General features: G+C 38.1%; 2 protein-coding genes across 11 annotated transcripts in view; one reads left to right on the forward strand and one right to left on the reverse strand.

Annotated features, from left to right (window-relative positions):
• Positions 1-130: 130 nt before the first annotated feature.
• On the forward strand, positions 131-5,519 carry LOC136853078 (protein POLR1D-like). The gene is made up of 3 exons (XM_067128356.1): positions 131-451; positions 3,018-3,148; positions 4,358-5,519. Exons 1-3 carry the CDS (start codon positions 426-428, stop codon positions 4,735-4,737), a joined length of 537 nt encoding a protein of 178 aa, XP_066984457.1. The 5' UTR covers positions 131-425; the 3' UTR covers positions 4,738-5,519.
• Positions 5,520-16,998: 11,479 nt separating this feature from the next.
• The window catches only part of LOC136853074 (prolyl 3-hydroxylase OGFOD1-like), a 289,238-nt gene continuing 279,353 nt past the window's right edge, over positions 16,999-26,883 (reverse strand). For 8 of the 10 annotated variants that reach the window (XM_067128344.1, XM_067128342.1, XM_067128346.1 and 5 more), the window contains 6 exons: positions 26,513-26,604; positions 24,604-24,732; positions 22,003-22,203; positions 21,072-21,234; positions 20,380-20,567; positions 16,999-17,301 (listed from right to left, as the gene is read on the reverse strand). In XM_067128344.1, the coding sequence (XP_066984445.1) occupies positions 17,149-17,301; positions 20,380-20,567; positions 21,072-21,234; positions 22,003-22,203; positions 24,604-24,732; positions 26,513-26,604 (926 nt within the window). In that variant the 3' untranslated portion in view covers positions 16,999-17,148. The remainder of the gene's footprint in view (positions 17,302-20,379; positions 20,568-21,071; positions 21,235-22,002; positions 22,204-24,603; positions 24,733-26,512; positions 26,605-26,883) is intronic. The other 2 variants (XM_067128349.1, XM_067128347.1) reach the window with 1 other exon arrangement.

Consider the following 26,883-nt stretch of genomic DNA (forward strand, 5'->3'; position numbering starts at 1 on the left):
AGATTTAAAGGATATATGGCGCTTCATATTATTATAAAATTTATTCTTAAATTATAAAGATGATAAAACAGAAAACTCAATTTCTCCAAAGCTTCAAAATATACAAAGGCTCAGCTGAATCACGCTAACTAGTTACCGAGCTTATAAACAATGGTCCCTTAAGATGCAATTTGTTGTTTCTAGTATGTCGTTTCGCAATAGATGTTGAACATCTTAAATATAGCTTCTATTACTTTTTTATCATAGCAATGATGGTGAATTTACACAGTAGTGAAACAAAATCATGGGAATCGTAACATGCAAGAAGCAGTAGCTGAAAGATTAGCGGAACGTGGTCGGGGATAAAAACATTCAGCGATCACTCATCAGTCGCTCAGCTGTTCGCTCTACGTGTGGTGGTTACGGAATTCTGACAGACCGTAAAGATGGTGACAGATGATGAACTGTCCAGGTGAATATACACCGCTAATGTTTTCAAAAATGCAAAGAAACCGTTGTGTTCAGAACGGTGAATTACCCTATTTCAGACTGACATAATCTAGGCTGTACGTAAATTAGGATGCCAGCAATGGGGTCACTTTGGGTAGTCTAATCCTATTCTTAAATGCCTTATAGCCTAGGCCTACCCCCATTCATTGTAGTTGTTTGTGTCACACTGTAGGTTAATTTGGTAGAACTATAGGGTAGCTCCGCGTCGCCGACGGCACTATAACTGACTTTTTCTACAGTTTTTTGGTTGCTAATTATGAATTTACCTTTCATTTTTGGCGCTCGAGCCTAATTATCCTGTAATTAACCCCCAAAGTCCATCCAACAAGGGGTTTCCATATGCGATCTTCACAAGACAGAGCACGGGTACGTCTGTTTCGAACGGTTAATATCCCGTCCGGCAAGTGCAATAACTTGTTAACGAATGGGTACCCAACCCCCCCGGGCCAATACTAAACACGGCGAAGGGACATTCCATTTGGCCGACAACAAACAGATGCACTGCCAGTATCAGAACCCCTAAAAGTATAGAAAAAACCAGTTGAAAAGGTAAAAACAGGCACGGAGCTAATATATAGGATTACCGTAAATTTTATGGTATGTTTTTACTTAAATACAACGACCACTCTCACGAGTGCTGTGTTGAGTACGAGCCCCACGGGAAGAAGCATTGAGCATGAACGAAAGCTGGTCAGTTTCTCAGTAACAGGAAATTATAACCTAGATAGATTTTTGTATGATTTAATTATTAACCATATTAAGGATATCCTGCTTAAGAACACAGCTTTAAAACTGTATTATCGAGATGTTTTAAAGTATTAGGCTACCGACCTTGCATTGGCCTAGGCCTATTATTGGAAATCAGATGACAGCATGTTTATGTGAATTAGGCACTCTATTGCAAGGGCCGCAGCTTTGTAAAGAAAGTGTAAGGTTAAAACAACTAGATTGTACAAAGCAACATAAGTCTATAACCCACAGTGTGATTACGCAGGTTTTATATTCACTCTTGACAGTCTGCCAGCCATCATCTGGCATTGCTTTGATTTTTCATCTATTATATTTCACAGGTTTATGTTTAGGGCTTTTGGCATTCATTCATTTCAAATATTTACTTGACATTTATGTGTTTGGGGATATTTATTTAATTTTTCTTATTACCATCTTTATGTAGGCCTCATCTAGCCTAGGGTTAGTGTAAAGCCTGTCATCTTTTATTTTTCCCACATAGTTATATATAAAGGATTATTTCCTTTATAAATATAATTTTCATTTTCATTGTACTATAAGGAAAAAATTGTACTGGTAAAAATACTGCGTAAGAGCTATTTGATTTCACGATTTTGCATTCATAGTTTTAAAAATACATTTAAAAATGTAAAGAAGAGAATTTATTTTGTTGAACTTGAGTGAACTTTACTTCATCATCCTGAAAATCTCTTAATATTTTGTTAGAATAAATAGATAAATGAATTTATAAAATGTGTTAAATACTGTTTTCTAAATTTTCTTGTTTATATGCATGCAAACTTATCACACCGTCAAAAGCTAATTACTTTTTTAAAAATATTTTTATACAGGCTATTATGACTTTTCATTGTAAAATGTATCAAGTAAATAAATACTGATGAAAATAATTTTTTTCATTGATTTTAATTAAGTCTTGCATTAAGGAAACACTGTAACAGTGTCCTTTTGCAGCTTTGCATAGTATGATCAATTTACCTGTAAACTAGAGAATTTAACATAGGGTAATCAAGCTCATGTGCAGATTGGACTTCCATGTGCTGCCTTGTTTAGTAGGCTTTTATCTCTTTTATCTTAAATTGACTTAATCTAAACCAACCACCAACCATCCTAAGTTAATAAATTGTTGAAGAACTTGTATTAGCATAGGCCAACCTGAATTTTCAAAAATTGTTACGTACCTGGAACTTTTTTAACATAAGGCTTTTCCAAAAAGTGAAAGTATAGAACCAAATGGTTTAGATTCTCTGCACAATTTTATCTGCAAGAGATAAAGACTTTGTGTTCAGCAAGCATACTCAGCTAATGAGGCCCCCTCTTATGAAACCAAATTTAGCAACTGTGACCATACTAAAAATTATTGCCATTTGAGGGATTCCTGTTTTACAAACTTCCACAGTTATCTACCTTCGCAAAAACTGTAATGATTCCTTCTTCAGTACTTCATCTGTCAGAATGCTTTAAAGAAGTGGATTTGAGGGGGTATGTGTATCTTTTGCAAATCTCTCAGAAGTCCATTCTTAATATCACATTTTGGCTGGTTCTTTTCTAAGTAATTGCAGTAGTTATGATTCTGATGTTTTGTTCCTCTCTAAGCTATGGCAGAGTCAAGTTTTATTGTGATTAAGTAAAGAATATATGGGTGAACCAGCCTTTTTTTCTATGACCAGATGTTAATGCCTGCTTTTACTTATTGACCTGCCTTGTACTATCAGTTCGATAACATATTCAGTTTTTGTTGTGGTTAAAAACTGTTAGGAATCATTTGGTTTAATTTTCAGGTTAGCAGAGCAAGCCTTACTTCAAGAAGCCAAAAGAGGTGCAATTCGGGCAGAAATATCTGGTCCATCTGGATGGCTCAAGAAAAATTTACCATCTACAAACAAGAAGTTTTTGCATAATACTATTTTAGGTTAGTTCTTTTGTTAACAGTGAGTTTATTGATAGTGAGAAGCAGGACTGAACCATATATAAGTTTAGTATGCTGTGTAACAGGGTTCCTGAGTGGTAACCCAGTAATGAGTGCAAAAAATAAAGGTTATTCTAAAGATCATCTAGTGCTCAGTCATAGTGGATTACCATTTCATTGGGAAGGAAACTTGTCTATTATAATTGCTTAGCATGTTCTTATTGAGTGCCATCAGTTTCCTTCATCTCAGCACTGATTTCTGAGGCTGTTTTGTCCAGAATTGATAGCTCTGGTCTCTTAAGTTTTCTTCTGCTCAGACTGAAGTGGTAGTGTAAATCTTTGTGTACTGATTTGGAGTGAGGAATATATAACCTCATTGTTATAAAGGTAATATTTCTCAGGTAAACCCAAGACTAGATGACAGTAGTTTTATAAAACAATTTTTTCTCCCTACCATTACTCTCTAAAAAATACCTGTCCCTTGTTATTGCTGTTCTAAGACATAAGCATAACTTTCTTTCCTAGAAAACATAGCATCTGATACCTGATCAATGACTTACATTCAGTCCTGATGAAAAAATCCTGTGCAGATGAAGTTTTCAAGCCTTAGGAGTTGCTCACAATCCTTTGGTTAACAAGTAATACAGTATACACAGTATACTGTACATTATTTTTAGAACTGTACTAAACCCCAATGTTGTAAATATTTTGTACTGGATCATCATTTGAGAAAGCTGTATTGTTGGATGCCATCACATAAGAATAATAGCAGTGATAAAGCAATTTCAATTGTAAATGGTGTACTATCAGATACGGAATGTTAAAAAGGTATCACATACATACTGCATAGAAACTTCATACGAGGTTCTATAATAGATGATAAATCGGCAGTTTTTCCACAAATAGTGAAATGATTTTGGGAAAAATCATGAAGATTACTGTTGTCAGCCTTTTGAGCTGATGTCCCAGCGAGTTACAGAATTTGAATTTTGCTTGTGATGCCCTGATGTTAGAAGTGTTTTAAGTTCAGCCAGAAGGGCATGGTTGTCAGTTCATATTGTTTTATCCCTTTCACCTGTAGATTAGGTTTGTTGAAGTTGCCAGCCTCAGGAGAATTAAGAATCTTAATTCAGTAGTCTGGTTAATCAGTATTATAATAAAAATCTCCACATTGCATTTCTACTTTTGTTTACCTTTTTTCAATCCTTTTAGGTGCTCTAGCTGCCAATAGAGTCCAAGAAAGAAAAGAGAAGAACCTCAGTGAAATTGGAAAGCGCAAACGACAACTTGAAGAAAAGGAACGAAATACTTACAAGAAAATATACATTCAAGCAAGTACAAAACGTAAGGAACCTTCAGCTCCGAAAAGTATTCCAATTAAAACAGTTACAGTGGAAAGGGACCCAAAAAATAACATAGAGTGGAGTGAAGATGGCTTAGAATTTACAAATGTGAGTGTATTGAAAAAGAAAATTGGCGTAGAAAGAAAAAATAGCCATAAACAAGAAAAATCAAATGGTAGTTTACCAAGAAAAATCAAATTTGTAAGTAGTAAACATACTTTTGTAGATGAATCTCATAACAATAGATAGAAATTATATATAAGTAGTTATTATGACCTAATACAGTATTTTTCTATTTTGTTCCATGAACAAGTTATTATTTTTACTGTTACGGGAAGGTATTATTTGCTAAAATGAAGAGAAAACTTCAACGAAAAAATTTTTTACCTTTGGAATTGGTTTTAACTTTTGCATTGCTGAGACCTGATGTTTATTGAAAAATTTTCATGGATACGTTTATAATTATTTTATTCCTTTAGAAAATACCAGTAACTGTGAATGCCATTTGCACTGTAAGTAGAATTTATTTCTTACTAAACTGAACAGCACTAGTCATAAAATATACTTATTTTCTGGAAGTTGGTACCTGATCCTTTTTTGTGCTAGTTTTGTCTAGATTCGTTGTGCAAGAGGTTTGTTTGTTTTCTTCAGTAGACTAATTGGGAAAGTTAACATCATTATTGCCAAAGAATGTATTGTAGAAGTTACATATGTCATCAGTAAAATTTTTTTATTTCTTTGGTTACTGTACTTTGTGTCATTTTGTGATGTGTCAGTGTGATATGCATTGTCTTTAGAGTGAGAAATATATTTGAATGACTGTAAGATGATAAAGGTAGTTGTACCTATTGTCATGTGGGTAAAGTGATATAAAAATGAATGTTTCCTGCAATAGTGTATGCCATGTTTTAACAAGGATTTTCCATACCAGCATATCTTTAATGTGGTTATTTGTGCTTGATAGTATTTTGGATGTGCCACTGTTGTAAGAGTAAAGTATGCATGTTACTGAAGTAAAATTTTGAATTCAGGCCTTCGAAAATGTTATTACCTTCTTTGGGTAGTCTAGGTTTTAACAGTTGGTGGTGACTTGCATGCATGTTCCACTAATAATTTTCCAAGCATTTCTTGAAAGTACAACAAAAGTATTCCATTGTGTTCCCTCAAATAGTACATTTACAGTCTTTGAATTCAGGAATATTGCACTACATTTTTGTTGTATTTGAGAAAGTAATTTTTATTATTAAAGGTTTTAGGTGTTCTTTTCACAGGCTAGACATGTCATGAGTTCTTTACAGTCTTACATTGCACACTTTCTGCCTGAGTATCTTACATACATTATGCTTGAATCCCCTTTTGGTTGAGGTCTTCAGTCATGCTCTCCATGATCCTCTGTGGCAGCTCGCTGGTCATTGTTCTACTGCTTGAAGACCATCTCAGTCTTTGAGATTCAGCCAAAAGAGAAGTTAAAAGTCCATGTATGGAATAAATTGTCCAGCATATAATTAAAATATGAGGTTATTAATACTATAAAATAGGTTAACCAGAAGGATTTCTTTTTTCCTTAAATGGGCAATTGAAATGGTAGTAAATGAAAGTAAATAAGCAGGACAGCCAAATAGCAAGAGAAAGGTGGGATTGAATGATGTTAAAAGATAGGAAGCAATGCAGCTGAATGCTGAAAGGATGCTGCAAAGAATCTTGAGCACAATCTACAATTCACTCAAGAAGGCCCACTGTAGATTTTGCATCCTTATTTGGTTAAAAGATGAAATGTTTGCCCTGCTCCTTTAACTCTCATTGTTCATATACAGTACAAACCAGGTCTTTACATAGAAGAAAAATCTCTCAAGCACTAGCTGGATCCGGTTAGAAATAGAACAAGGGTTTGGTGGTAGCAGGGTGATAGCCAATGAGAGAGTAGGTGGAGTCCGACCTCTTTCCTCTCTTGTGCCTTGTGACACACCAGTCATTTCTGAACCATCTTTCTTGCAAGACGTGCGCTTCCCTTTCTTGTATAGAAGCCAGTTTATTACGCACTTCCTGCCCTATCTGTGCCTTGGCATTATGGTTTTTTCTTTCCTCTTTTGTGTTTGATTCTGTGTTACTTTTGTGTTTATCTGTGTTTTGCATTAGGGATGCAAATGCTTGATTCATCTAAGAAGGCTTGGCCTCAGAGAAGATGCCCGGGGGTAGGTAACAATCCTTGCTTTCGTTATTTAGCCTCTATCGATTCTGATCCTCATACAATTTGTAGCAGATGCAGATCTAATGACTGCAATGTTAGTAACCCATGTTCTGAGTGTCGTGATTGGTCTCTTGAGCAGTGTAAGTGTTTTGGTAAGAAGGAATACAAGAGGGAGTCGGTTGTTCCGTCTTGGGAAGGCTTCTCGCCTCCAATGGCGGCCAACTTCACCATTCCTTCTTGTTCCTTTTTTCCTTTACCAGATTTGCCTCTCATTGCTTCTTCTCAGGAAGATTTTACTCCTCATTTATCTATTGCTTCATCTTTAGATAAATCAAGGAGGGGTTCGGGAGATCTTGTGCTTGATTTAGCTGCCTTTGGTCTTTCAGGGGTGGCACCCCCCCACTAGGAGGGAGGTAGCTCCTCTTTGTACTGTTGTTTCAGGCATGGATGCTGAGAAGCTAAGCAAGTGCTGGTCATCCTTAGGCCTACCACTACCAGGGGAGCCCCACATTGGGGGTCTTCTGTCCCACCTCCTGTCTTCCCATCTCCCAGCTTCTTCTGCCATGTGAGTGTCAAGAGCTGTGGTGTCTGTAATGTCTGCTTGCGTGTCTATGGCCTCAACATCCTCAGCCTACATCATTCCTTCATCAGCTGTGCCTCTTCCATTGCTTCCAGTCCCTGGGTTTTATTCATTTACTCCTTCCGACTCCTTTATTCAGACCTTGCTGGAGAGACTCAAAAGTCCTCTTCCAAAGAAACTCAGCCACTCCGATTCGAAGTCGAAGAAGAGACGTTGTGGATCTCCTTCTCCCTCACTGTTGTTTTCCTCTCATGCATTGTCTTTGTTTTCTTTCAATTCCACAGAAGCGTTAAGAGGAAAACGGACTTTGTTGCCCCCTCCTTGCAAGAAGATCCGCAGGCTCTCTGTCTCCCTTCATCTGGAAGCAACTTCAACCATGGGTCTACTTCAGCTGTGTCTTGATTGGCTAATCTTGGCCATATTGAGGCTATGGACGGCCATGAGTCTGTCATGTCTGTCAAGGGTCATGGCTGTATGTCTTCTGCCTTAGCTGATGACGATTGTCACCCAGTTCCTGATTCTTGTGTGGCTACGCAGTCATCAAGAGAAGTCCCCTCCAAGGGCTGTAGATCTTCAGATCGGGCTTCCTTGTGAAGTTACTGTCATTTTGTCTTCTTCCGCTTGTCCTGCTCAAGAAATGAGCGTTAAGACCATGGCTGTTAAAAAGGATGACAAGGCTCCCGCTAAGAAGTCGACACCATACCTGAGGGAACATTCTTGTGATCGGGATCGTTCGTCTCTTAAGACAAGAAACCCTTGGTCTCACTCGCTTGGCTGTGACTACTCTCCACGTAAACCACGGTCTCACTTGTGTGGCTGTGACTCTTCTCCATGCAACAAATCCCTTACGGTCGTGGACTCTTCCATGGCCGTCATCTATTAGTCCATGCTCTCATTCTTGCAGATGGGACCATGATCAAGACAGGGTCCCTGCTCCTTCAGTTGAACAATATCTTCCCAAGAAAGTCCTGAGCCCTGATTGTTCCTATGCTCCAGCAATCAACAAGGATTCAAGTGATTCCACTATTTTGCCTGACAGACCGGATTGAGAGTCTCGTGCCCTGGAAGCAGAAGGCCCTCTCCCTCTCAATGCAGATAACCAAGAACTGCTGACAACATATGCAGAAGTAGTGGAACTCACTCGGGATACAATGAACTACCTGAAGAGACTGTGGCTACCACTTCAAATTTTCCTTCGGGTTCGAGGCCTTTGTGGGTCCCAAGAGAGAGGCAAAAGCATTGTTGGGCTTACCATGTTCCAATAACGCAGACAGTGTCCTCAGCCAAGTCAATTCTCTACGATCCTGCAGGTCTTTTAAGATGCTCCCTCTTCCTCTTCCACGACATAGATGTTTTTATGCAACCCCTAACGTCGCATTACAATCAAGACATGTAGATCTGGACTTGGTTTGTATAGGGCCCGGGTCTTTCTTTAGATCAATCAAGGCAAAGGGCCCCTCCTTTAAACATAAAGAGGCATCCTCAATGGAGTTTTGACAGCGTCTTCAGCGTTCTAGGCGGTTTCGTGGCTTGATCTTTGGTTGACAACAGTAGGCAAGATTTCTTAGCTGCCATGGCTGCCGACACTGAGGAATATGCCACCTTCATTAGACTACTGCAAGTCTTGTGGCAAGACCATCTTGTATTTGGTTCACGTAACAGCAAATATGTGGGCCAATTGGTTATTGAAAAGAAGAGACACTGCCATTTCTAAGATTTCCAGATTTGTCGGCCCTGATTCTACCTTAGCACTGAGAAATGGAACCATTCTAGGATCTTCATCACTTTTTCTTAAGGAACAGGTTGAGGCAGCAGTCGAAAGACGTAGAGTGGACAGCAAGGACAGTCTGGTCCATCAAGCTGTGAATAAGTCTTCTGACCCTTCATGCGCCAATGTAGCCAGACCTAGGCCTCAGGCTGCGTCTTATTCTCCACCTAAGAGATCCTAAACCATGCTTTGGCCTCGTAGAGGTCGCCAGCCTTCTCCTACCCCTGCCAAGTAAACAGTTCATCAGTGTCCCTCTCAGCTCCGTTCTTCCCTGGAGGTTGTGAAGGATTGATCCCCAGGTTCCTACAGCTGGGTCTTTCTGGTGGCAAAAGCATCGGGGAATGGAGACCAGTCATAGACCTGTCTTTCTTGAATCCTTTCATGAGGAAGACTCGGTTCAAGATGGAAATGCCCCACACAGTTCTAGCAGCCATCAAGAAGTCCAACTTCATGATGACAATAGACCTGAAGGATGTGTACTTCCAGATCCCAATCCACCAATCATCTTGCAAGTTTCTTTGCTTCTTTTTGGGAGAGACAGTGTATCATTTCAAGGTGCTTTGCTTTGGCCTCTCTATTGCCCCACAGGTGTTCACAAGAGTGTTCACCCTAGTTTCAATCTGAGCCCATTCACACAGGATACACATCTTGAGATACCTCGACAACTGGCTGGTCTTGGCGAGTTCTCGGGTGAAGTTGATCCAAGACAGAGACAGTATACTCCAAGTTTGTCACAGCTTAGGAATACATGTTGATAAATTTGGAGAAGCCAAATCTTTCTCCCGGCCAAAGATCTCTTTACCTGGTTATGCTAAAAGACACAGCAGCAGTGAGGGTCTTTCCATCAGAGACACGCATTGACAAGTTCAAGATCATCATACAGCCCTTCCTTTCCAGACAAAAACAACCAGCACTTCGGTGGCAGATTGTTCTAGGTCACCTGTCACCCATGGAGAAACTCGTTGTTTACGGGCGTCTCCACCTTCAATCTCTTCAATGGAGGTTGAAAGAGTTTTGGTCCCCATCAAAGGATTCTCCCTTCTTCCGAGTCAGCTCTCAAAGGAAGTGAGACAGGACTTAGCATGGTGTCTGGATGACATGAACCTGGCCATAGGAGTGCCCCTTCACACTCCCCCTCTGGAGTCCATTCTGTTCTCAGACACCACGAAGGAGGGTTGGGGAGCACACCTAAAAGACCTCTTGACCTCAGGTGTGCGGGATCATCAAGACAAGGAACTTCACATCAATGTGCTAGAGCTAAAGGCAGCTTTCTTAGACCTTCAGGAGTTCCAGGAGAGGGTGACAGGGCACTCCCAGGAGAGGGTGACAGGGCACTCCCAGGAGAGGGTGACAGGGCACTCTCAGGAGAGGGTGACAGGGCACTCCGTGGTTCTAATATCCAACACCATGGTGTTGGCATATGTCAGCAAACAGGGGGGACTAATATCCCTTCAACTTTACGAACTGACAATACAACTACACCTGTGGACAGTGACTCACTCAGTGGACTTTTCAGCCAGATACATTCCAGGCAAGAGAAATGTAGTGGCAGACAAGCTAAGTCGTCAGGGTAAAGTGTTTGGAACAGAGTGGTCATTACACCTGGAGATAGCGGAAAGGTAGTTCCATCTGTGGGAAAGGCCAGTGATAGACCAGATACAAGAAGTTGGAGGTGTTTTGTTCGGTTATTCTGGATCCTTGTGCCGTGGTAGAAGCCACTCTGCAACACCCTTGGGATAATCTGGACGCCTACGCCTTTCCTCCCTTTTGTCTGATTCGTCAGGTAATCACCAGAGTAATGATCTCTCAGACCTCAAAATGACCCTGGTGGCTCCCTTGTGGCCACATGCCGGGTGGTTTCCCGATCTTCTGGCTGTGCTGACAGAGGCACCGTGAGAGATTCCTCCCTGACACAACCTACTTTGCCAACTGCACATTGAGAGGTTTCACCGGTCGGTAGGGTCCCTATCTCCTCACAGTTGGAGACTATCCAGTATCTCCTGCACGGGGGACAGGTTGTATCTTGCCCAAGATGCTGGTTATGAAAGTGAGAGTGAATGGGGTGACTGGCCTTCCTTTCCCTTCCTTCTTCTCCTCTTTTGACGGGCAGGGGAGAGATGTAGGCTATCATTTGCTAGAACTGGCTAGGTACAGGTGAGTGAGTGAGCAACCATAATATTTTCTATTATGATTGTTCCTATACAATACAAATTCTAGAAATAGAAGCTAGTCCTACCCTCTCTCTTACAAGGGGAGAGAGGAATTGACAATAGAACATGGTTGGTAGCTACCTAATTCTGTTGTTTCCGACAGTTACAAGTTCTTTTCCTGCTTCGTAGACACAGTATAGACTGGATGTCTGGCTGTTGAGTATTATTTCATTTAGTGGATCAGAGGCATATGACTCCTTCCTGTGCTCTAACTATTGACCAGGATGTGAGCCCAGGTGAGCTGAACCTCCAGTCCGTTCTGAAGCTTACTTTATCCTCCCACTTAAAGTAAGTCTCCCCTACATTAAAGACCTGGTTTGTACTGTATATGAACAGATAACAAATTTTTAATGAATTTGTATTTTTCATAAGTACAAACCTTAGGTCTTTACGTAAATGGCCCACCTCATGCCACCCCTCATACAATTACCTGGGCTGGAAGATAACTGGTGCATCAAGAGGCATGAGGGGAAGGAGGTCAGACTCTGCCTCCTCTCTCCCCATTGGTTATCACCCTGCTGCCACCAAACCCTTGTTCTATTTTTAATCAGATCCAGGTAGCACTTAGAGATTTTCTCCCTACTTAAAGACCTTAGGTTTGTAGTTATGAAAAATACAAATTGATTAAGAATTTGCCATTTTAAAAACAAGTCCTTCCAGTCAGTACTGTCCAAGTCAAGAAAGTGTTGCCAATGAACAATAGAAATGTAATAATTTTTGCAAATTGCTCAATTTGTAAAACATACCAATTAAAGGTCAATCACAGTGCTTATGAAACTCAACGTTATTGGAAAAATGCCTCCTCAGAGTAAATAGGCCATCCTATGAGGATTGAGAACTTTAGCTTGGTGGTCTTGTTAAAGCACATCTAGTACACAGAAGTCAAGTGGAAGGTGGGAAAATTTGGTGGAATTTTATTCAGTCAGCAGTAAATGTCAAATCTTGGGTAGGATCCTTTAAGGGAACTTCAGCAGGCTTGTTTAATTTTCAGTTTATCCTGTGTTCAGATTGTTATAGGTTCTAATTTACAAGAATAAGGTTTGTCCCTGAGAACAACCCAATTAGACCATCCTTTTGATAAGACTATTTTGTTTTGTGACCTTGTAAATGAAGTAACAAGCTCACAAGAGAGAGGAAAGGCCTTTGCCAGTGCCAGTTGCTGTAAGCAAATTTTTATCCTTCAGAACTAGTTACTAGTTGTGAGCATCTGCAAGAAATCTTAAATGTTGATGGAAGACATCTGCTGCTTTACTTTGGTTACACTGACAACTATTGTATCAAGTTTTGTTACTTTTAGTACCATGGTGGCTTACTGGGTTCTACATATGAAAGGCTAAACTAGTGTCAGAATGACAAATCCTAGTCATTGCTCACCAAAAACTGATCATGTAGAGGAGGTCACCTGATGAATGTTTCACCCAGTTATTCATTCATGGTTAGCCATTTTTGAGATATCCTCCCAGCACATATAGATGCAGTGAAGGTAATCACGACCATCCAACAAAGAGAAAGACATATCTACAATTAGGTCTTGAAAATTATTTCAACGTAGTATATTTATGTTGCAATATTCAACTTGAATTTACTTTAGCCATATTGTATATCATAGTGCAGAACTGTTTATGTGGTTAGTGGGGTCTAGTAGTTGTAATGGTAGTGGTGGTGGTAAGAATAGTCTTGAACAGTGCACTAATCCTTAGTTAAATCATATTTTACTCATTATTCAGAGCAAGTATTTTTTACTTATGACCACATATATTTTTCTACTTTAATGGGTAGACTGTCGAGTTCTGTTTACAGTAGTGTCTATTTTGGTAACTGAATATTTCATTATGCTTGAGAATGTAAAAATAATACAGAGAAATGAACAGACTTACTTATGCAATAGACAAACATCTTACTTAAGTTTGTCTGTGCAAGAGCACAGAGCCAGTTTCCAACTCACCAGTGAAACCAAGCAAGTTCTCCAATCCAGGGAAAATATGTCACCAAGGGAGTTCCCATCTTGTCGTGGTGTTTCAATTTTGTTGCACGCTTGGAAACTTTGCTGAATGGATGTAGTGTCCAGTGTTTTCTCTTCCTGTTGTCTTGGTCATCCCTCTCATGATAATAGTGTAATTCTGTAATTACAGCTTTATACCATATTGAAGTTGTTCATCAGCTGTATATGGCCCAGTAGGAGGATATCATTTACAGGTTATTCAGCAGAAAATTGTCATTGCAGAGACCGTTTGGTATCTTGTCACCTAGTTGTCCCACATCTTCGAATTTACCGAGCTTCAGTTTTCAGTTGTCGTTCAAGTACAAATAACTAAGGTCAATCCTATGATATAGTCTTGAAATATATCTTGGTGGTCTATTTGAGCTATTTTCTAATATAACGAATAATGTTCTGGTAAATAAAAACTAGACCATTAATTGGTGGCATAGTAAATTGTATTCTTTTTGCTTTGATATTTTGTAGCTGACAAGGTTGGTGCCTTCTTTGAATTACACCATGAAAAGTTTACCCTTTTTAATGATTGTGATTTTATACAATTAGGATTTGCTGATACAGTATTTGTATTCTTTGTTTCTAGATTAGAGTAAATTTTATGTTGTATCATGTTATATTGTTAATGAGGTAATACTTTTCTGCATTAAAGCACCTTGGATAGATAATACCTTTGGTAACATAATTGCATGACACTGATTTGATGTCATGCTCAGCAACATCCAAATGATGCACGCTTACAAGTCTAATAAGCATTGTTTTGCCAGATGATTTAGTGTGTCTTCAGTTCCTGTGAAGTTTGTGAAGTATTCTCATTTCATCCAAAATAATTTTTAATTATTTTGGACCATGCTAATAGACATAGCAGCAGTGAGAGTTTTTGGTAAGGCTCTCACTTTAGTAAGCTGAGGAAAGTGGTAGCACAGCTCTTGTCATGGCAGTAACAACCAGTTGGCTTTAAGTTTGTCCTTGGTCACCTGTTGTCCTTGGAGAAGCTTGTGCTTTTCAGGCATCTACAATGCTCGCTTCAGTGTCAGCTGAAGCAACACTGGTTGGTTTCAAGCAATCCTTCCTCTCACCTTCTGCCATTGAACCAAGAATGGGAGGACCTTGCTTGGTGGGTGGATAGTGGGAACACAGTGAGGTTTCCTTCGAACTCCCCACCTCCAGAGATGCTTCTGTTCTCACACATCAGGAGATGTGCTTCAGGTGTGTAGACAGAGAACAACCTTTATCTGGTCATCAACATCTTGGAAATGTTTGCATTGGAGATAACCGCAACATTCTTAGATTGTGCGATAGTTCCTCCTTAGTGGTGTTGACGAGTGACACGGTTCCACATGCATGAATGGATTTGCCATACTGTTAAGCTGTTAGCCAGAAACATTCTGGCTAGAGGGGATATTTTGGTGGACTATCTCAACCTGCAAGGACAGTTAGGACAGATTGGTCCCTTCTTTCTTTTGTGAGGAAAGGCTCTTTTTTTAGCTCTAAGGAACAGCAGTGATCAATGTTCACCACACAGTTATACAGGACAGTTAATCTTGGTAGCTCATCTTTTACTTGGCACCTTGATTTTCTAGCTCTGCTGGTCAAGGTGTGCAGAGATTCCCCTTTGGCCCATTCTTTTCTGTTAGTCACATATTTTGAGGTGGCCTCAATGACTGTGTACCAGGGAGTGGACCTCTTCTCTGATTGTTGTCGTAGACTGAGTCCCTACAGTTGGAGCCACTTTGTTGTCTACCTTTGTCAAGACAAACTCCTCTTAGTCCCTGGGGTGAAGTCAATGGTTCTGCCTTGAACCAGGTCTTCCGACTGAGGGGTAACGACCTCTCTTTCTTGGTAGATAGATAGATAGATAGAATATGGAGTTTAGCTCAAATACCAAGTGCTGGGACCTATGAGGCCATTCAGCATTGAAATGGAAATTGACAGTATAAAGGTTTGAAAGGTGTAACAGGAGGAAAACTTTGCAGTTGCACTATGAATCAACTGTTAGGAAAGGATGGGAAGTAAGGTGGAAGAAAGAGAATATGAACGGAGGTACAGTAAGAGGAATGAAAGGTATTGCAGCTAGGGGCTGAAGGGATGCTATATAGAATCTTAAGTACTGCCTACAGTGTACTGCATGAGGTGCACTGACAGCATTAACCCCCTAGGGGGCTTTCTTGGTAGAACTGTCCATGCTCTTAAGAGCTTTGAACAATTTTGCCCACCTTGTTAACTTCGGTCTTTGGAGTGGCATGGAACTCTCCTTCTCTGCAGCCTGATTCAGACAACATAGGTTGATATCTCATCCAAAGGGCTTGTTCTACTAGCTGTAACCTCATAGTAGCGTGTTGAGGAGTTGGATGGCTTCTCGGGCAAAAAAGCATCTTACTTGAGGTACTCCAATGGTATAAAGTTGGCAGAATGGGTGAGCAGCTGGCTTTCTCTCTCTCTCCCCCTTCTTTCTGCTACGTAGCCTCTCCCCCTTCTTTCTGCTACGTAGCCTCTCCCCCTTCTTTCTGCTACGTAGCAGTTAGTGCCACAGTGCAGGTGGGGATCAGTGGTAAAGTTATCATGTGAACCCAGCAATTTATGATTGACCCAGATACTGTATTAGCTGCCTTCTGACAAGTACTTCCCTATGCTTAGGACAGCATGTGGTTCTCCAAAATTCCAAGAGGGAGAGTTCAGACATGTCACTCTGGCTCAGGGCCCTGCCGGTCCTGTATTCCTATGCAAGATTGTATAAAAGGTTACAGGAGTCGTTCTGTACTCATGATTGTGACAGGAAGCATGGCATTTCCAGGCAGAGATTCAATTTGCCAGTCAGTTGAGAGACGATCCTCCCACTTAAGGAATGTTTCCATATAAAAGGCAGTGCTGTGAATTCATAGGGACAAATACCAAATTAGAATTGTAATTTTCATAGGTATACAAAATAGAACCTTTATCATAATCCCACCTCGATCACCCCACATAGTTGGCCTGTGGTAGGTTTGTAGGGGTTTCCCCCAACTCACCTAGGTACCTCCAGTCAACCTTGTTGCTGAGCTTCAGTGATTGTTTCAGCTCAAGTTGAAGATTTGTTTTGTTTACCTATGGAAAGTATAGATAAAAAAAAAAAATTGTATTTTTAAGCTTATTCTCCGGTTGCTTATCAGTAATGCGGTACTTCATGGATCTTTTGCAGGGCATTTGTCCATATTACCTCTTTGCATAGTTTTGCATCTTTATGATAGATGTTTCTTACAGACTAATCATCAAATGTCATCTCTCATCAGCACTTATGTTCATCCATTACACGCAGTGCACTTTTGGTCCATGAGTATAAGCTCAACGTATCTTGTGTATCTGAGAATATATGTCACTAGTTGTAAGACCAATTGTCTGGGTCCATTGAACATTACTGTTCAAGGTGTGAACACATGTTTACTTGAAAGGATCAGTGATTGTAACTGCTTTCTTCTCTTCCTGTTTTGTAATTTTCATACATTACCATCTAAATCAAGTTCTTCAACTTTACCACAGTCCAATTTTCACCTCCCAGTGAAATGTGACTCTGTGGCCTTGTTTAACTAATTATATTGTTCTCTTTTCTGCCTATCGACCATCACACTGTGGCTTTTGGCTTGTTCGCTACTACCTCTTAACACAGTATGGGATTTGGATATGGTCTTTTTCGAACCTACAGTTGTTATGGTTTGTTTAAAAATGGTTTGTGAAAAAATCTTTTGTTTGCAAGGATCTTGCAGAATACTGCAGTTGAAATAAAAACAATATTCCTTTCTCTTCCATACATTTATTTCATAATGTACGTAATTTTTTTGGCAACAGTTTAACAGCCCAATTAACAAAATTACATTATAACAAGTCTATCAAATTCCAAAAAGTTATTTGGAAAATTTAAAACAAAAATAAATTATAAATGACTTATCACTCTCTGTACGTACAACTGAATTCATAGAAAACACTATCTTTATTTCCTAAGTCTTTTACACTCGCATTTATATACTTGGTGAACTTCAGAGTTTCAGTATCCCGGTACACCAGAGCAAGGCAGTTTGAACGTGGCACAACCGTCAAAAGCTGAAAGTAAAAGGTGAAAATTCCTTAGTAACTTTATCATGGTTAGCTTACATTTAATTTTCAAGTTTTATGTCCATTAAGTGCAAAATTTTCTTCAATATATATTAAATATATAAAAAATGGCTGTGATAAAAAAGAATGATGAATTATCAGAAAAGCAATAATGCTGATGGTTATCAAGGTGTACACAGCCTACACAGAAAATAAGTTTAGAAGCCATAGCAATACAATACTTAGATTTAAAAAACAAGAATCAACCACCTGTCCCGCCCATGTTTCACAAAGTCCAGAAGAACCTGGACTAGACATAAACTATATACAGCCAGTTTGGAATTTGTATTGGCACTTTTGTGTTCTTTTATAAAGAGTAAGTCTGATCCTAATCTAAGCTGATGTAACACAGGAGACAAGGAGGTAGTCATTCATGTGTGCAGTACAGAGGCAGGTCCTTGCAAAACTTGTTTCCTACAAACCTTTTGGGAATAACTGATCCACATGCAGTCCTGAAAACCCCCAATGAAGAGTACAAGCAGAAAGCCCTAAGAAGCCCTTCTTAAAGAAAAATGCTTTGGAAAAGCAAAGATTACTCTGTCCACCTTTGAATGAATAAGTCTTTACTAAAGGCAGCAGTCAAAACTGCTCTTATGTGAAGTAAGAAGAGAAAATAGCTACTCTTGGGGGTCAGAGGCCAATCTTTACTCTAGGAGATAGTGTCTTGACCTTGGATGATGATGATGATCAAGAATCTCCTAAAATACCATACAAGAATCTCTAAAATACCATACACAATGATGATGTGGTCTGCTAACAGGACAAAGTTCTAGGTTTTAAGGAACCTTACAAGTGGAATCTAAGCAGAGCTCCGAGTCATACAGTACTGAAATAACACCTTAAGCTTTCTTTGGATTAAGTACTGTATGGTATTTATGGCAAAAAGAACCCAATCCTGAATAATAAGGCTATACAGATACCCTGACAATAATCTGGTGACAGCATCAAAGTTCATCTTGGCACTCTTGTTTTCTGGGGAGACTTGTAGCCTATGGTAACTAGGCAACATCAGTACACCCTGCTGTGTACAGTATAGAACACCAAAGTCCTCTAACTTCTTCACTCTTAAAGTCCCAAAAATAACTGATACAAACTTCTCTGGTACTCAATCCAGGAAAAGGTTATCATTAAGTTAGTACTTTCAGCCCTTGTAGTGAAGAATGCAGAGGGATGGGGGAAAAAAGTAATTAATTACTGTTCATCAAAGTGACCAAAAGGATCTGAATAGATATTAAAATCATAACCTCCATCTTGCAATCCTTTGGTTATAATTTAATTTTATTATAAGCTTTAAACTAAGGGGCCAAGCATGGGAACACATCTTAGTTATTCAGAACCTCTTTGGATATAATGATTTAAAAATTGCAAGTCATTGGCAGGGTAATGGGACTTGGTCCAATAAACATGCAGGAAATCAAGGTACATGTACTATTTCAAGGATATAGGCCTTCCAGGACCTAAAGAGAACATACTTGGGCTCAAACAAGTCATGAGCTTGTTTGTTTGTTTGCCTTCATAATCAGGCAACTGTACATTAGGCATTCCTTAATCTTGCCTTTCTTACAAAATGATTTTCCAGTGTCTTAGTAACTTCTCTAGTTACTGGAATGTTTTATACCTCTTTTTCATACAGGAAAGTCTATAAAGAATTGCAAACATGATATCATCCCCTTCAGTCTCACTCTACCAATTCAACTAGAATACAGACATGCTGTAACTAAACAGGTGGTGGCCATCCAGCAATGCTTTAGGGTAAAGGTATCTGTCGCAGCAAAGGCTACCGCCCTAAAGAAGCAATCTTCAGCCAATCAACTATAAAAACTGAATCATCTGTTTTGACAGTGGCAGGCAGACATGCAATACCAGATTAATTTCTTAATTTGAGAGCATAATGGGACATCAAAACCACAAAGATTTCCATACTACAAATGAAGAAGAGTGACCCTCCACATTTCTCAGGAGTGATATTTCTTTCAGTACCAAAGTCCTGAAGCCATCAATCATAGTACATTACAATGGGAGACACATTCACTTTTTAGTCCTCTCATTTTGCCAAAAAGGAATATTTAAAATAAAAAATATCAATGTGCATACCAACAATAGTATTTGCTACACAAAACTGATAAGTTTAAATTCTTGGACCACTAAATTAAATCAGTTCTCTAGAACTTTGTCTTTACATATAACAGTACTCTGGTACACCTTCAGTGTAATAAAAAAAAAAAACCTTTATGAATAAAATATGCACAAATAATGAAACCCATAGACCTCTCTGAAATGAAAGCCCTACCCCCTTCTTTTATTGGTGCAAGGCAAGGAAGAGTTAGGCAGTTCGATTTAATAAGCAGATTACAGTAATACCTTGAACATTCGCGAAGTTAGGTTCTAGAACCCGTCGTGTATCTAGAGGAATCACAAATGTTTGGTATGAGTCACTAAAAATGCTTATTTCTACACTAAAAATGCTAATAAATGCTTATTTCTAGAGTTTAAACCCTAAATACGACCCAATTCCTGCTCTCAAAGCACTTTAATTTCATTTACAAGTTAGTTTCATACATTACACTTAAGAAAAAAAAAAAAATGGTTGACAAAACTATTATACAGTATCGCCTCATGGGTTATTTACAGTACGGTATACTAATGTTACCCCCTATACTAATTCATTGGCTGCCATTTTCTTTTGCACCCCCAGTAAGGGAAAACCAACTAACGAATGGGACTGTAAAATTAATGACATGTTTTTTCTGTCATTGTCAAGAAGGTAAACTTCCTGTTACAGAAATCATATAACGAAGGTACAATTCAATAAAACAAAGAAAACTGTACGCAGATCTATAAAAAAAAATCGCAAATGCAAATTAGTTAGGCTCCAATGAAAATTTTGCGAATCCAGAAATGCAAATGCACAAGGTATGACTGCGCATTTAACATTATTTTTATGATGTGATCTATATATTTTACAAAACTCAAACCAAATTTTAATTTGAACTTTAAATGTATAGCAGCATTAAAAACATGACTTACCTCTTCATCCTCATCCTTTGCAATGTATGAGGTAAAACCACCATGTTCTAAGGTCCACTTGTTGGATACTCTTACAAAAAGGCTAGCATCCAAGGCACTGCTTCTTTCTGCTTGATCACAATCTCTCAACAGTGTGTAGCAGCCATGGCCCCACTGTCTAATATCTATAATCATTCCTGGATTGGAATCTGAAGGAAAGATCACTATATAATATTGTATAAAAATTATATTACAGTAAGGTAAATAACTGTTAAAATGTTATAATTTCTTAGGCTGTACTTAACATTACAATTTACCTCAACAGCACCACCTTTTGGCTAAGATCAGTGTTGTGTTTGTAAAGAAATGAATCAAGAAATTTAGATTATTCAGTGCATTAGCCAACGAAAAGAGGGTGTTGACATAGTGTAACAAGATAAGTAGACCCACAAAATAAACGAGATGAAATATGTACAAAAATCTAAAGGTGAAACTGAAAAGAAACCCCACAGTTACATGTAGATGTATTACTTAAGAGAGGTTGGACATCAAGCTATAAGAAAGGAAGCAGTAATAGAAGCTAAATCTAAAACGTGGGTGCCGCTAGGGGTCAAAGGGATGTTGCAACATCCTTTAAACCATTAAGTTCCCTAAACCTTTTGCACAAAAATTTAAGAAAGGAAGTACAATCACGAATCACCAACTTCACTCACCTTTACTCTCCTCCTCCTCATCACTATCAGGGTCAGAATCAGGTGGTGCAAGGCGATGTAGTCTTAAACCTGTCAGCTGTGACAGTATGAGAAACAATGCCTCTGATTTAAGGAATTTCATACAATCTGCTACAACATCAGGGAGTTTCTCTTGCTTTAATACCTGCCGAAAAGAAGTTGAGAACATTTATGAAAAGAATAGTTATTCTACAACACGATTCGCTTTCAATTATTACCACAATGTAATCATATCTCCTAAAATTATCAACAATTTTATTCATTAGTACACCGTCGTTTTTTAAATACAGTACTCAAGGTAAATATAGGAATGTATCTTCTAATTATACACTGTATGACAGAAACAGGGCAAGTTGTGTTTTCAATCTACTAGAATGAATTATATATAGATGACAATGACCAAAATTAGAGTAAATTATGGGCATACTATTTTCAAATGAATAAATCTCAATTTGCCAAAACTATTCCAATATTTCATTAGGAAAAACTCATGTTGAAATCATTGATCACATCACAATAAAAAAACCAGTTTATTAAGCCTTTACTTTTACTAGACTACTGGACCGTATAAAATGTCAATAAGTTTCTAATTTGTAAATGAGAGGGGTCATTATTTCCCAACCCTGTGGCAGGAAAAAGCAAACGTCTTAAAATAACCTATCACAACTGGGCAATTATTGCTTCACCTTGTTTGATAATCTGACGAGTCCAGCTCACACTTAGACAATATTCCATATGTAAAGACTGAAGGTTTGTATTCGTGTATGAATAAATAACCTATCACAAGGGGACAGAAGATAAACAATCCACATAAACAGCTCTGTATGTTATGGAATCAATAATACTGTACTTGTATTTACTCAAATCTCATACAGCACAACTATAAAGAAAGCATTCACCGTTCATTTGTTACCTTACAAGACTGTTTATTAGGTGGCCCTGTGCCAACCCACTTCATGCTACTTTGCATGGCTTTCATTAAATCCTCATACTTTTCCTCACATATAAAACTCTCAAGCTCAATTTCCGAGTCACTTTGAAACTTTTTCCGGATCTGCCGTTGTGTGTCTGCATCAAAGTAAGTTGGGTTTATCCAGGCATACAGCTCCTCTTCCTGAAATACAGGGCATCTGGTCATAATTTGTATTCCCAACTAAAGCACTTACAATGTATGCAATTAACTCAAACTTTCAAATCACTAAAATTATGGAAAAAATTTATTTATACAGCATTTACAATACACTAACAACTATAAGGCATGGCTGAATCTATAAAAGAAAAAAAAAAATTCCATTTCTACTGTCACATGCTAGACATTTAACTCGATTATTAGTGAATCTTGCCATTAAATTTCTGGGTCCTGTGTAGCGATGGATTTTGTGTATATTTGATATTTTGTAATACACTCGACCCTTGTTAAACTGGACCCTGTTAATCCGGATAACAAATAAGACGGACACTAAAGGTCAGCCGATTTAAATTACGTGATGTTCGACCACGATTTAAAATAGTTACTGTTCCTCCGCTCATCGCGTACCGTTTTCCTTTTTATTTTTATTTTATATACTGTATACTGTTCTGTATTTATACTGTACTAAACTGAAATGCTTTTAACTTGTAACGAATTTAACTTGCGCACAGTATGTACCGTCATTAAGAAACACTATTGTCTGGAAGGGTAGGAAGTATCGTAGCCAATCACTAAGTATTAACAGTTTTACCTATCTGCTGTCTGACTGGTAACTACAGTGTGATGCTTTGTATGTTTTTAGGAAAGAAAAGACATGACAAAGGTAAACTTTATGAAGACAAAAGCTGTTACTGAACAATACTTGTGTTTACTTGGAGAGAGAGAGAGGGAGAGAATTGCCTATTCCCTCTGTGCAGCGTAATTCTATCCTCGAGAGATGAAAGGGAAAGGAGAATTTTGTTTTAAAGGTATGTCAACACAACATTAGTAAATACCTTCTGAACCAACAATATTGCACTCACAGTAATAAGGAATTCATTCTATTCTTCAAGTAATCAGTAAAATACCCACACTATTAAAAACTACGTATTGTATTCAAAACATGCACTTATGTCAACGTTAGCCTCTCAGAGCAAAGTTCTTTCTCAGACAGAATACAGCTAAAACCTGACTGGCTGGCTGGTTGCCATGGAGATCTGCTAGCCAATGACAGCCCTCTACTTGAGTGTTGCCGTGATCGTGATTATTTGACTGCTGATGGCAATAATTACTCAATAATTTGCTTATATAATTATTTCTTCATGAAAACAAGAATTCAACAATAATTTTAACTTTAATATATTAGTATGAAAAATCCCACAATAGTCTGTCGTGATGCGTCATCACTTGCGAATCGTATTCCCGGACTGTCCTCAGATTTACGACTGCAAACTGATGACAACGTTAGTAACAATAAAACAAAACCCTCTCCAAGATCGATAAGATGAAATGTATTTTATAGTCTTACTTATCGTTAAAATTCACAAGTTGAATTACAGTTATTTTGATCATATTTTTGCGTTTTACGGAATGTTTCTGTTGAAAACAAAATGTGTTATTGAACTTATGGTCTTAATTGTCCTACTATTTTATTACTGATGATCTAAATGATCTCACATTAATTTAACAGTACATTAATATAAATAATAATAAACTATAATGAATAAATAACTAAATTAAAAAAAACATGAAAAAAAGGGAAAAAAAGTTTTTTCTGCAATAGTGATATCTGATTATGCTCCTGACCCCAGAGTTCCGAAATTCAAAAAATCGAAACACATCTGGCCTCAAGGATTTCAGGCAAAGGATTGTGTACCTGTAATCTAAATTTCATTATCTTACTTTTCATTTTAGAGACTCCACTTCTTTTTACTTAACAAATATGCATTCATGACTCTGCCTAGGCATCTACATATGTGGCTGAATTCTACCATTTTTATCATGTTTTATTCTTCATTTTTCATCTTTTACCATGAGCTTTAAATCAAAGGTTTCTACGTTGGTTTAGTATTCACATTCTTTATAAAAATTATGAAAAACAGTATATTTATAGGTATATATATATAGGTATCACCAGTTAAACCGGACTATCAGCCAAAGACGGACACCCTGGCCCCCTATTAGTCCATCTTAACAAGGATGGACTGTAATAACTTTTCTTGTCACCTTTTACTACCATGAGAAATCCTTAATAATACAATTAATCTGTATACAACAATTGAATATTCAAGGACACCTCTTACTGCTATACACTGCAAATCATTTGCCTGTTATAGATTCAGCCTCTGAGAAACTGTATTCTTCCAATTTCTTAAGATATTCTTTCTTGGATTTGCTAATATAATTTTGACTGAGCACTATCAGTCCTTTCTCACAAAGCACAGGAGAATATTACTTCTAAATAAATCTAATAATCATCACAGTCCCTAAAAACCAACTTGTGTTTTGAATCTGCATCATATAATGATTACAATGATATGTGAACACTTCTAACATTAAACTTACTTCCAAATGCACTGGTGATAAGAACTCCCTGGGAGGTTCATTATGTTTTGGTGCCCTTTTTACACTGGGACCATGGAACCAACCATTGATGGAAAGGCGAGTTTTGTTTCTGGACAACACTTCTCTAACCTGAAAAATGATTATATATCTTTTATTATATTAAACCTTTACACATCTCATATAAACATCACTGTTTCTCTATCCTTCAAACCTATCTTGTCAAAAATAACATTGTCAAAAGCACAAACTCAAATTAGTATGTAGGCAAAGATTGGGAAACCAGTACTTGGCATAGAAATTGAATTTAAATGTAACATGCCATATAATTCTGTAATCCCAGTGTACAACCAAATACAATACCTCACTAGCACTCACTCATTTTTACTTTCCAAGCATACAGAATTTGACAGTACGATACACCATTGCTGTCTTCTACAATTTTAATGTCAACTTTTCCTTTGTGTGGTTAGATGTCCTATGAGGTCTCTATTCTCTGTTTTGTGCAATTTCCGCCTCAGCTATGCCCTTCCTCCCACATCTTCAGCCTCTGCAAACTGCAGATCTGACTTTCTTTCCCCTTATTTTCATTTATGACATAATTATTAGAATTCTGAATAGTATTAACAATATGAATCTTTACAGAATCTTTCTTTCAAGACTGCCCAGGTTTCCTTATATAAAAAAGGGATTTTGACAAAGGAAAAATCTATTTCTGGGGGAAGACCTGTGTCACCCAGTGAAATGGTTCCATTTAGCACATTTCTAGGTATAGGAATTGCTACATATACCAGAGAAAAAAGCTATCTAGAATGCCGGGGTTACCACCCCCGGTTCGATCATCTATAATCGATGTCGATATACACTTGGGGTGAGCTATTACCACTATCACAGGCCTTCGTCCAACAGACTTCTCTATTCTCAAAGTCCCAAATTGGATGTGCCGTTACAAACCCGTAACCAAGGATACTCACCCGCTCACCCACTAGGCGTTCTCTGGTATATGTAGCAATTCTTATACCTAGAAATGTGCTAAATGGAACCATTTCACTGGGTGACACAGGTCGAGCCCAGAAATGTACTTATACTTCATCTTGTATGTTGCTACTCTTTCTTACTGCCGAATCACTCATTCTACTTTGCAATACTGAGTATCTGTGACATCTGATATTTGATACAATGTACTGCATTCATTCTTACACCTACAAACAAACAGCACTTCAAATCTGATCACCTCTTATTGATGAACATACAGTAACTCCAATCTATACCCAAATGAACAAAGGACATAGGACATCCTTATAATGTATTTAAAATGCATTCCTTTTAGGTAATTTATTTTTAATTTGAAGAGAAAAACAATATGCTTCTACCAAAATTTCATAAAATCTAAGACTGCATTGGGCAATCCATGTAATATGTGAAGGATGATACAATGCTAGAGTAGAAAAAACAGAAGGTGCTGTGGAAGATGCATAGCCACTGAGCAGATTTAGGGAGACAACAGAATTGAAGCTTAAGGAGATTTTGTATGCACTGGATGTTAGGGTCCACAAAATAAATCCAACTGATACAGTACAAACACTGAAGAGGTCTTGAGTAAGCCAATTCAGTAAGCAAAGCTTTAACTTTTCCACAGCATATCTTTACAATAACCTGCAAGAACAAAAGTCATGCATACCAATCAATGGCTACTATCATCCTAGGTTCTTTTCAGTATCTGCAGTAACATTATGAACCTCATTAGCTGAAGCCCCCTTACATTAAACAAACTACGATGCTTTGTCTACTTGCACTGAATTCACATTCCAATGTAAGCCATCAACCCTGACAACACAAATCAATTGGCAATATACCCAAAGTAAAATGGTTAAGTAATTGGGATAAGCCATGATAAAAGTTTTAAGCTTACCTGATGAAATGACACTGGGGAAACTTCAAAAAATGCAAGTGTGTTCCACTTGGGTAGAAGTGATGTAACAACATCCCTTGGTTGCCCTTTATCTGCAATAATATTACCAATAATCAGTGAAAGCACCTAATTTCAGTGAGTAAAATATAGGTTTCTGATCACAAGTGTCAACCTTGTTTTCAATGCTGTAAGACACACTAACATCTCCAATCTTCCTCTCTTGCTGCAGCTAAACATGACATCATGTCTTCATCTCCCTGCCTCTCTTGCATGATGCCAATATGTATGAAAAAATTGTCTTCACAGCATTAACAATTAATATGCATTCATTGTTAAAATTCAGTACTTTGTATAAACATGCATGACAACAA

The sequence above is a fragment of the Macrobrachium rosenbergii genome, chromosome 26 (genome assembly GCF_040412425.1).
Source record: "Macrobrachium rosenbergii isolate ZJJX-2024 chromosome 26, ASM4041242v1, whole genome shotgun sequence".
Classification (NCBI taxonomy): Eukaryota; Metazoa; Arthropoda; class Malacostraca; order Decapoda; family Palaemonidae; genus Macrobrachium; species Macrobrachium rosenbergii.

What these genes read in the sequence shown, in the direction of transcription:
- LOC136853078 (XM_067128356.1), top strand. Translation starts at nt 426, where the DNA reads ATGGTGACAGATGATGAACTGTCCAG. An exon ending in ACAGATGATGAACTGTCCAG is followed by an intron (nt 452 to 3,017) that starts GTGAATATACAC and finishes TTTAATTTTCAG; the next exon opens with GTTAGCAGAGCAAGCCTTAC. An exon ending in TTTGCATAATACTATTTTAG is followed by an intron (nt 3,149 to 4,357) that starts GTTAGTTCTTTT and finishes CAATCCTTTTAG; the next exon opens with GTGCTCTAGCTGCCAATAGA.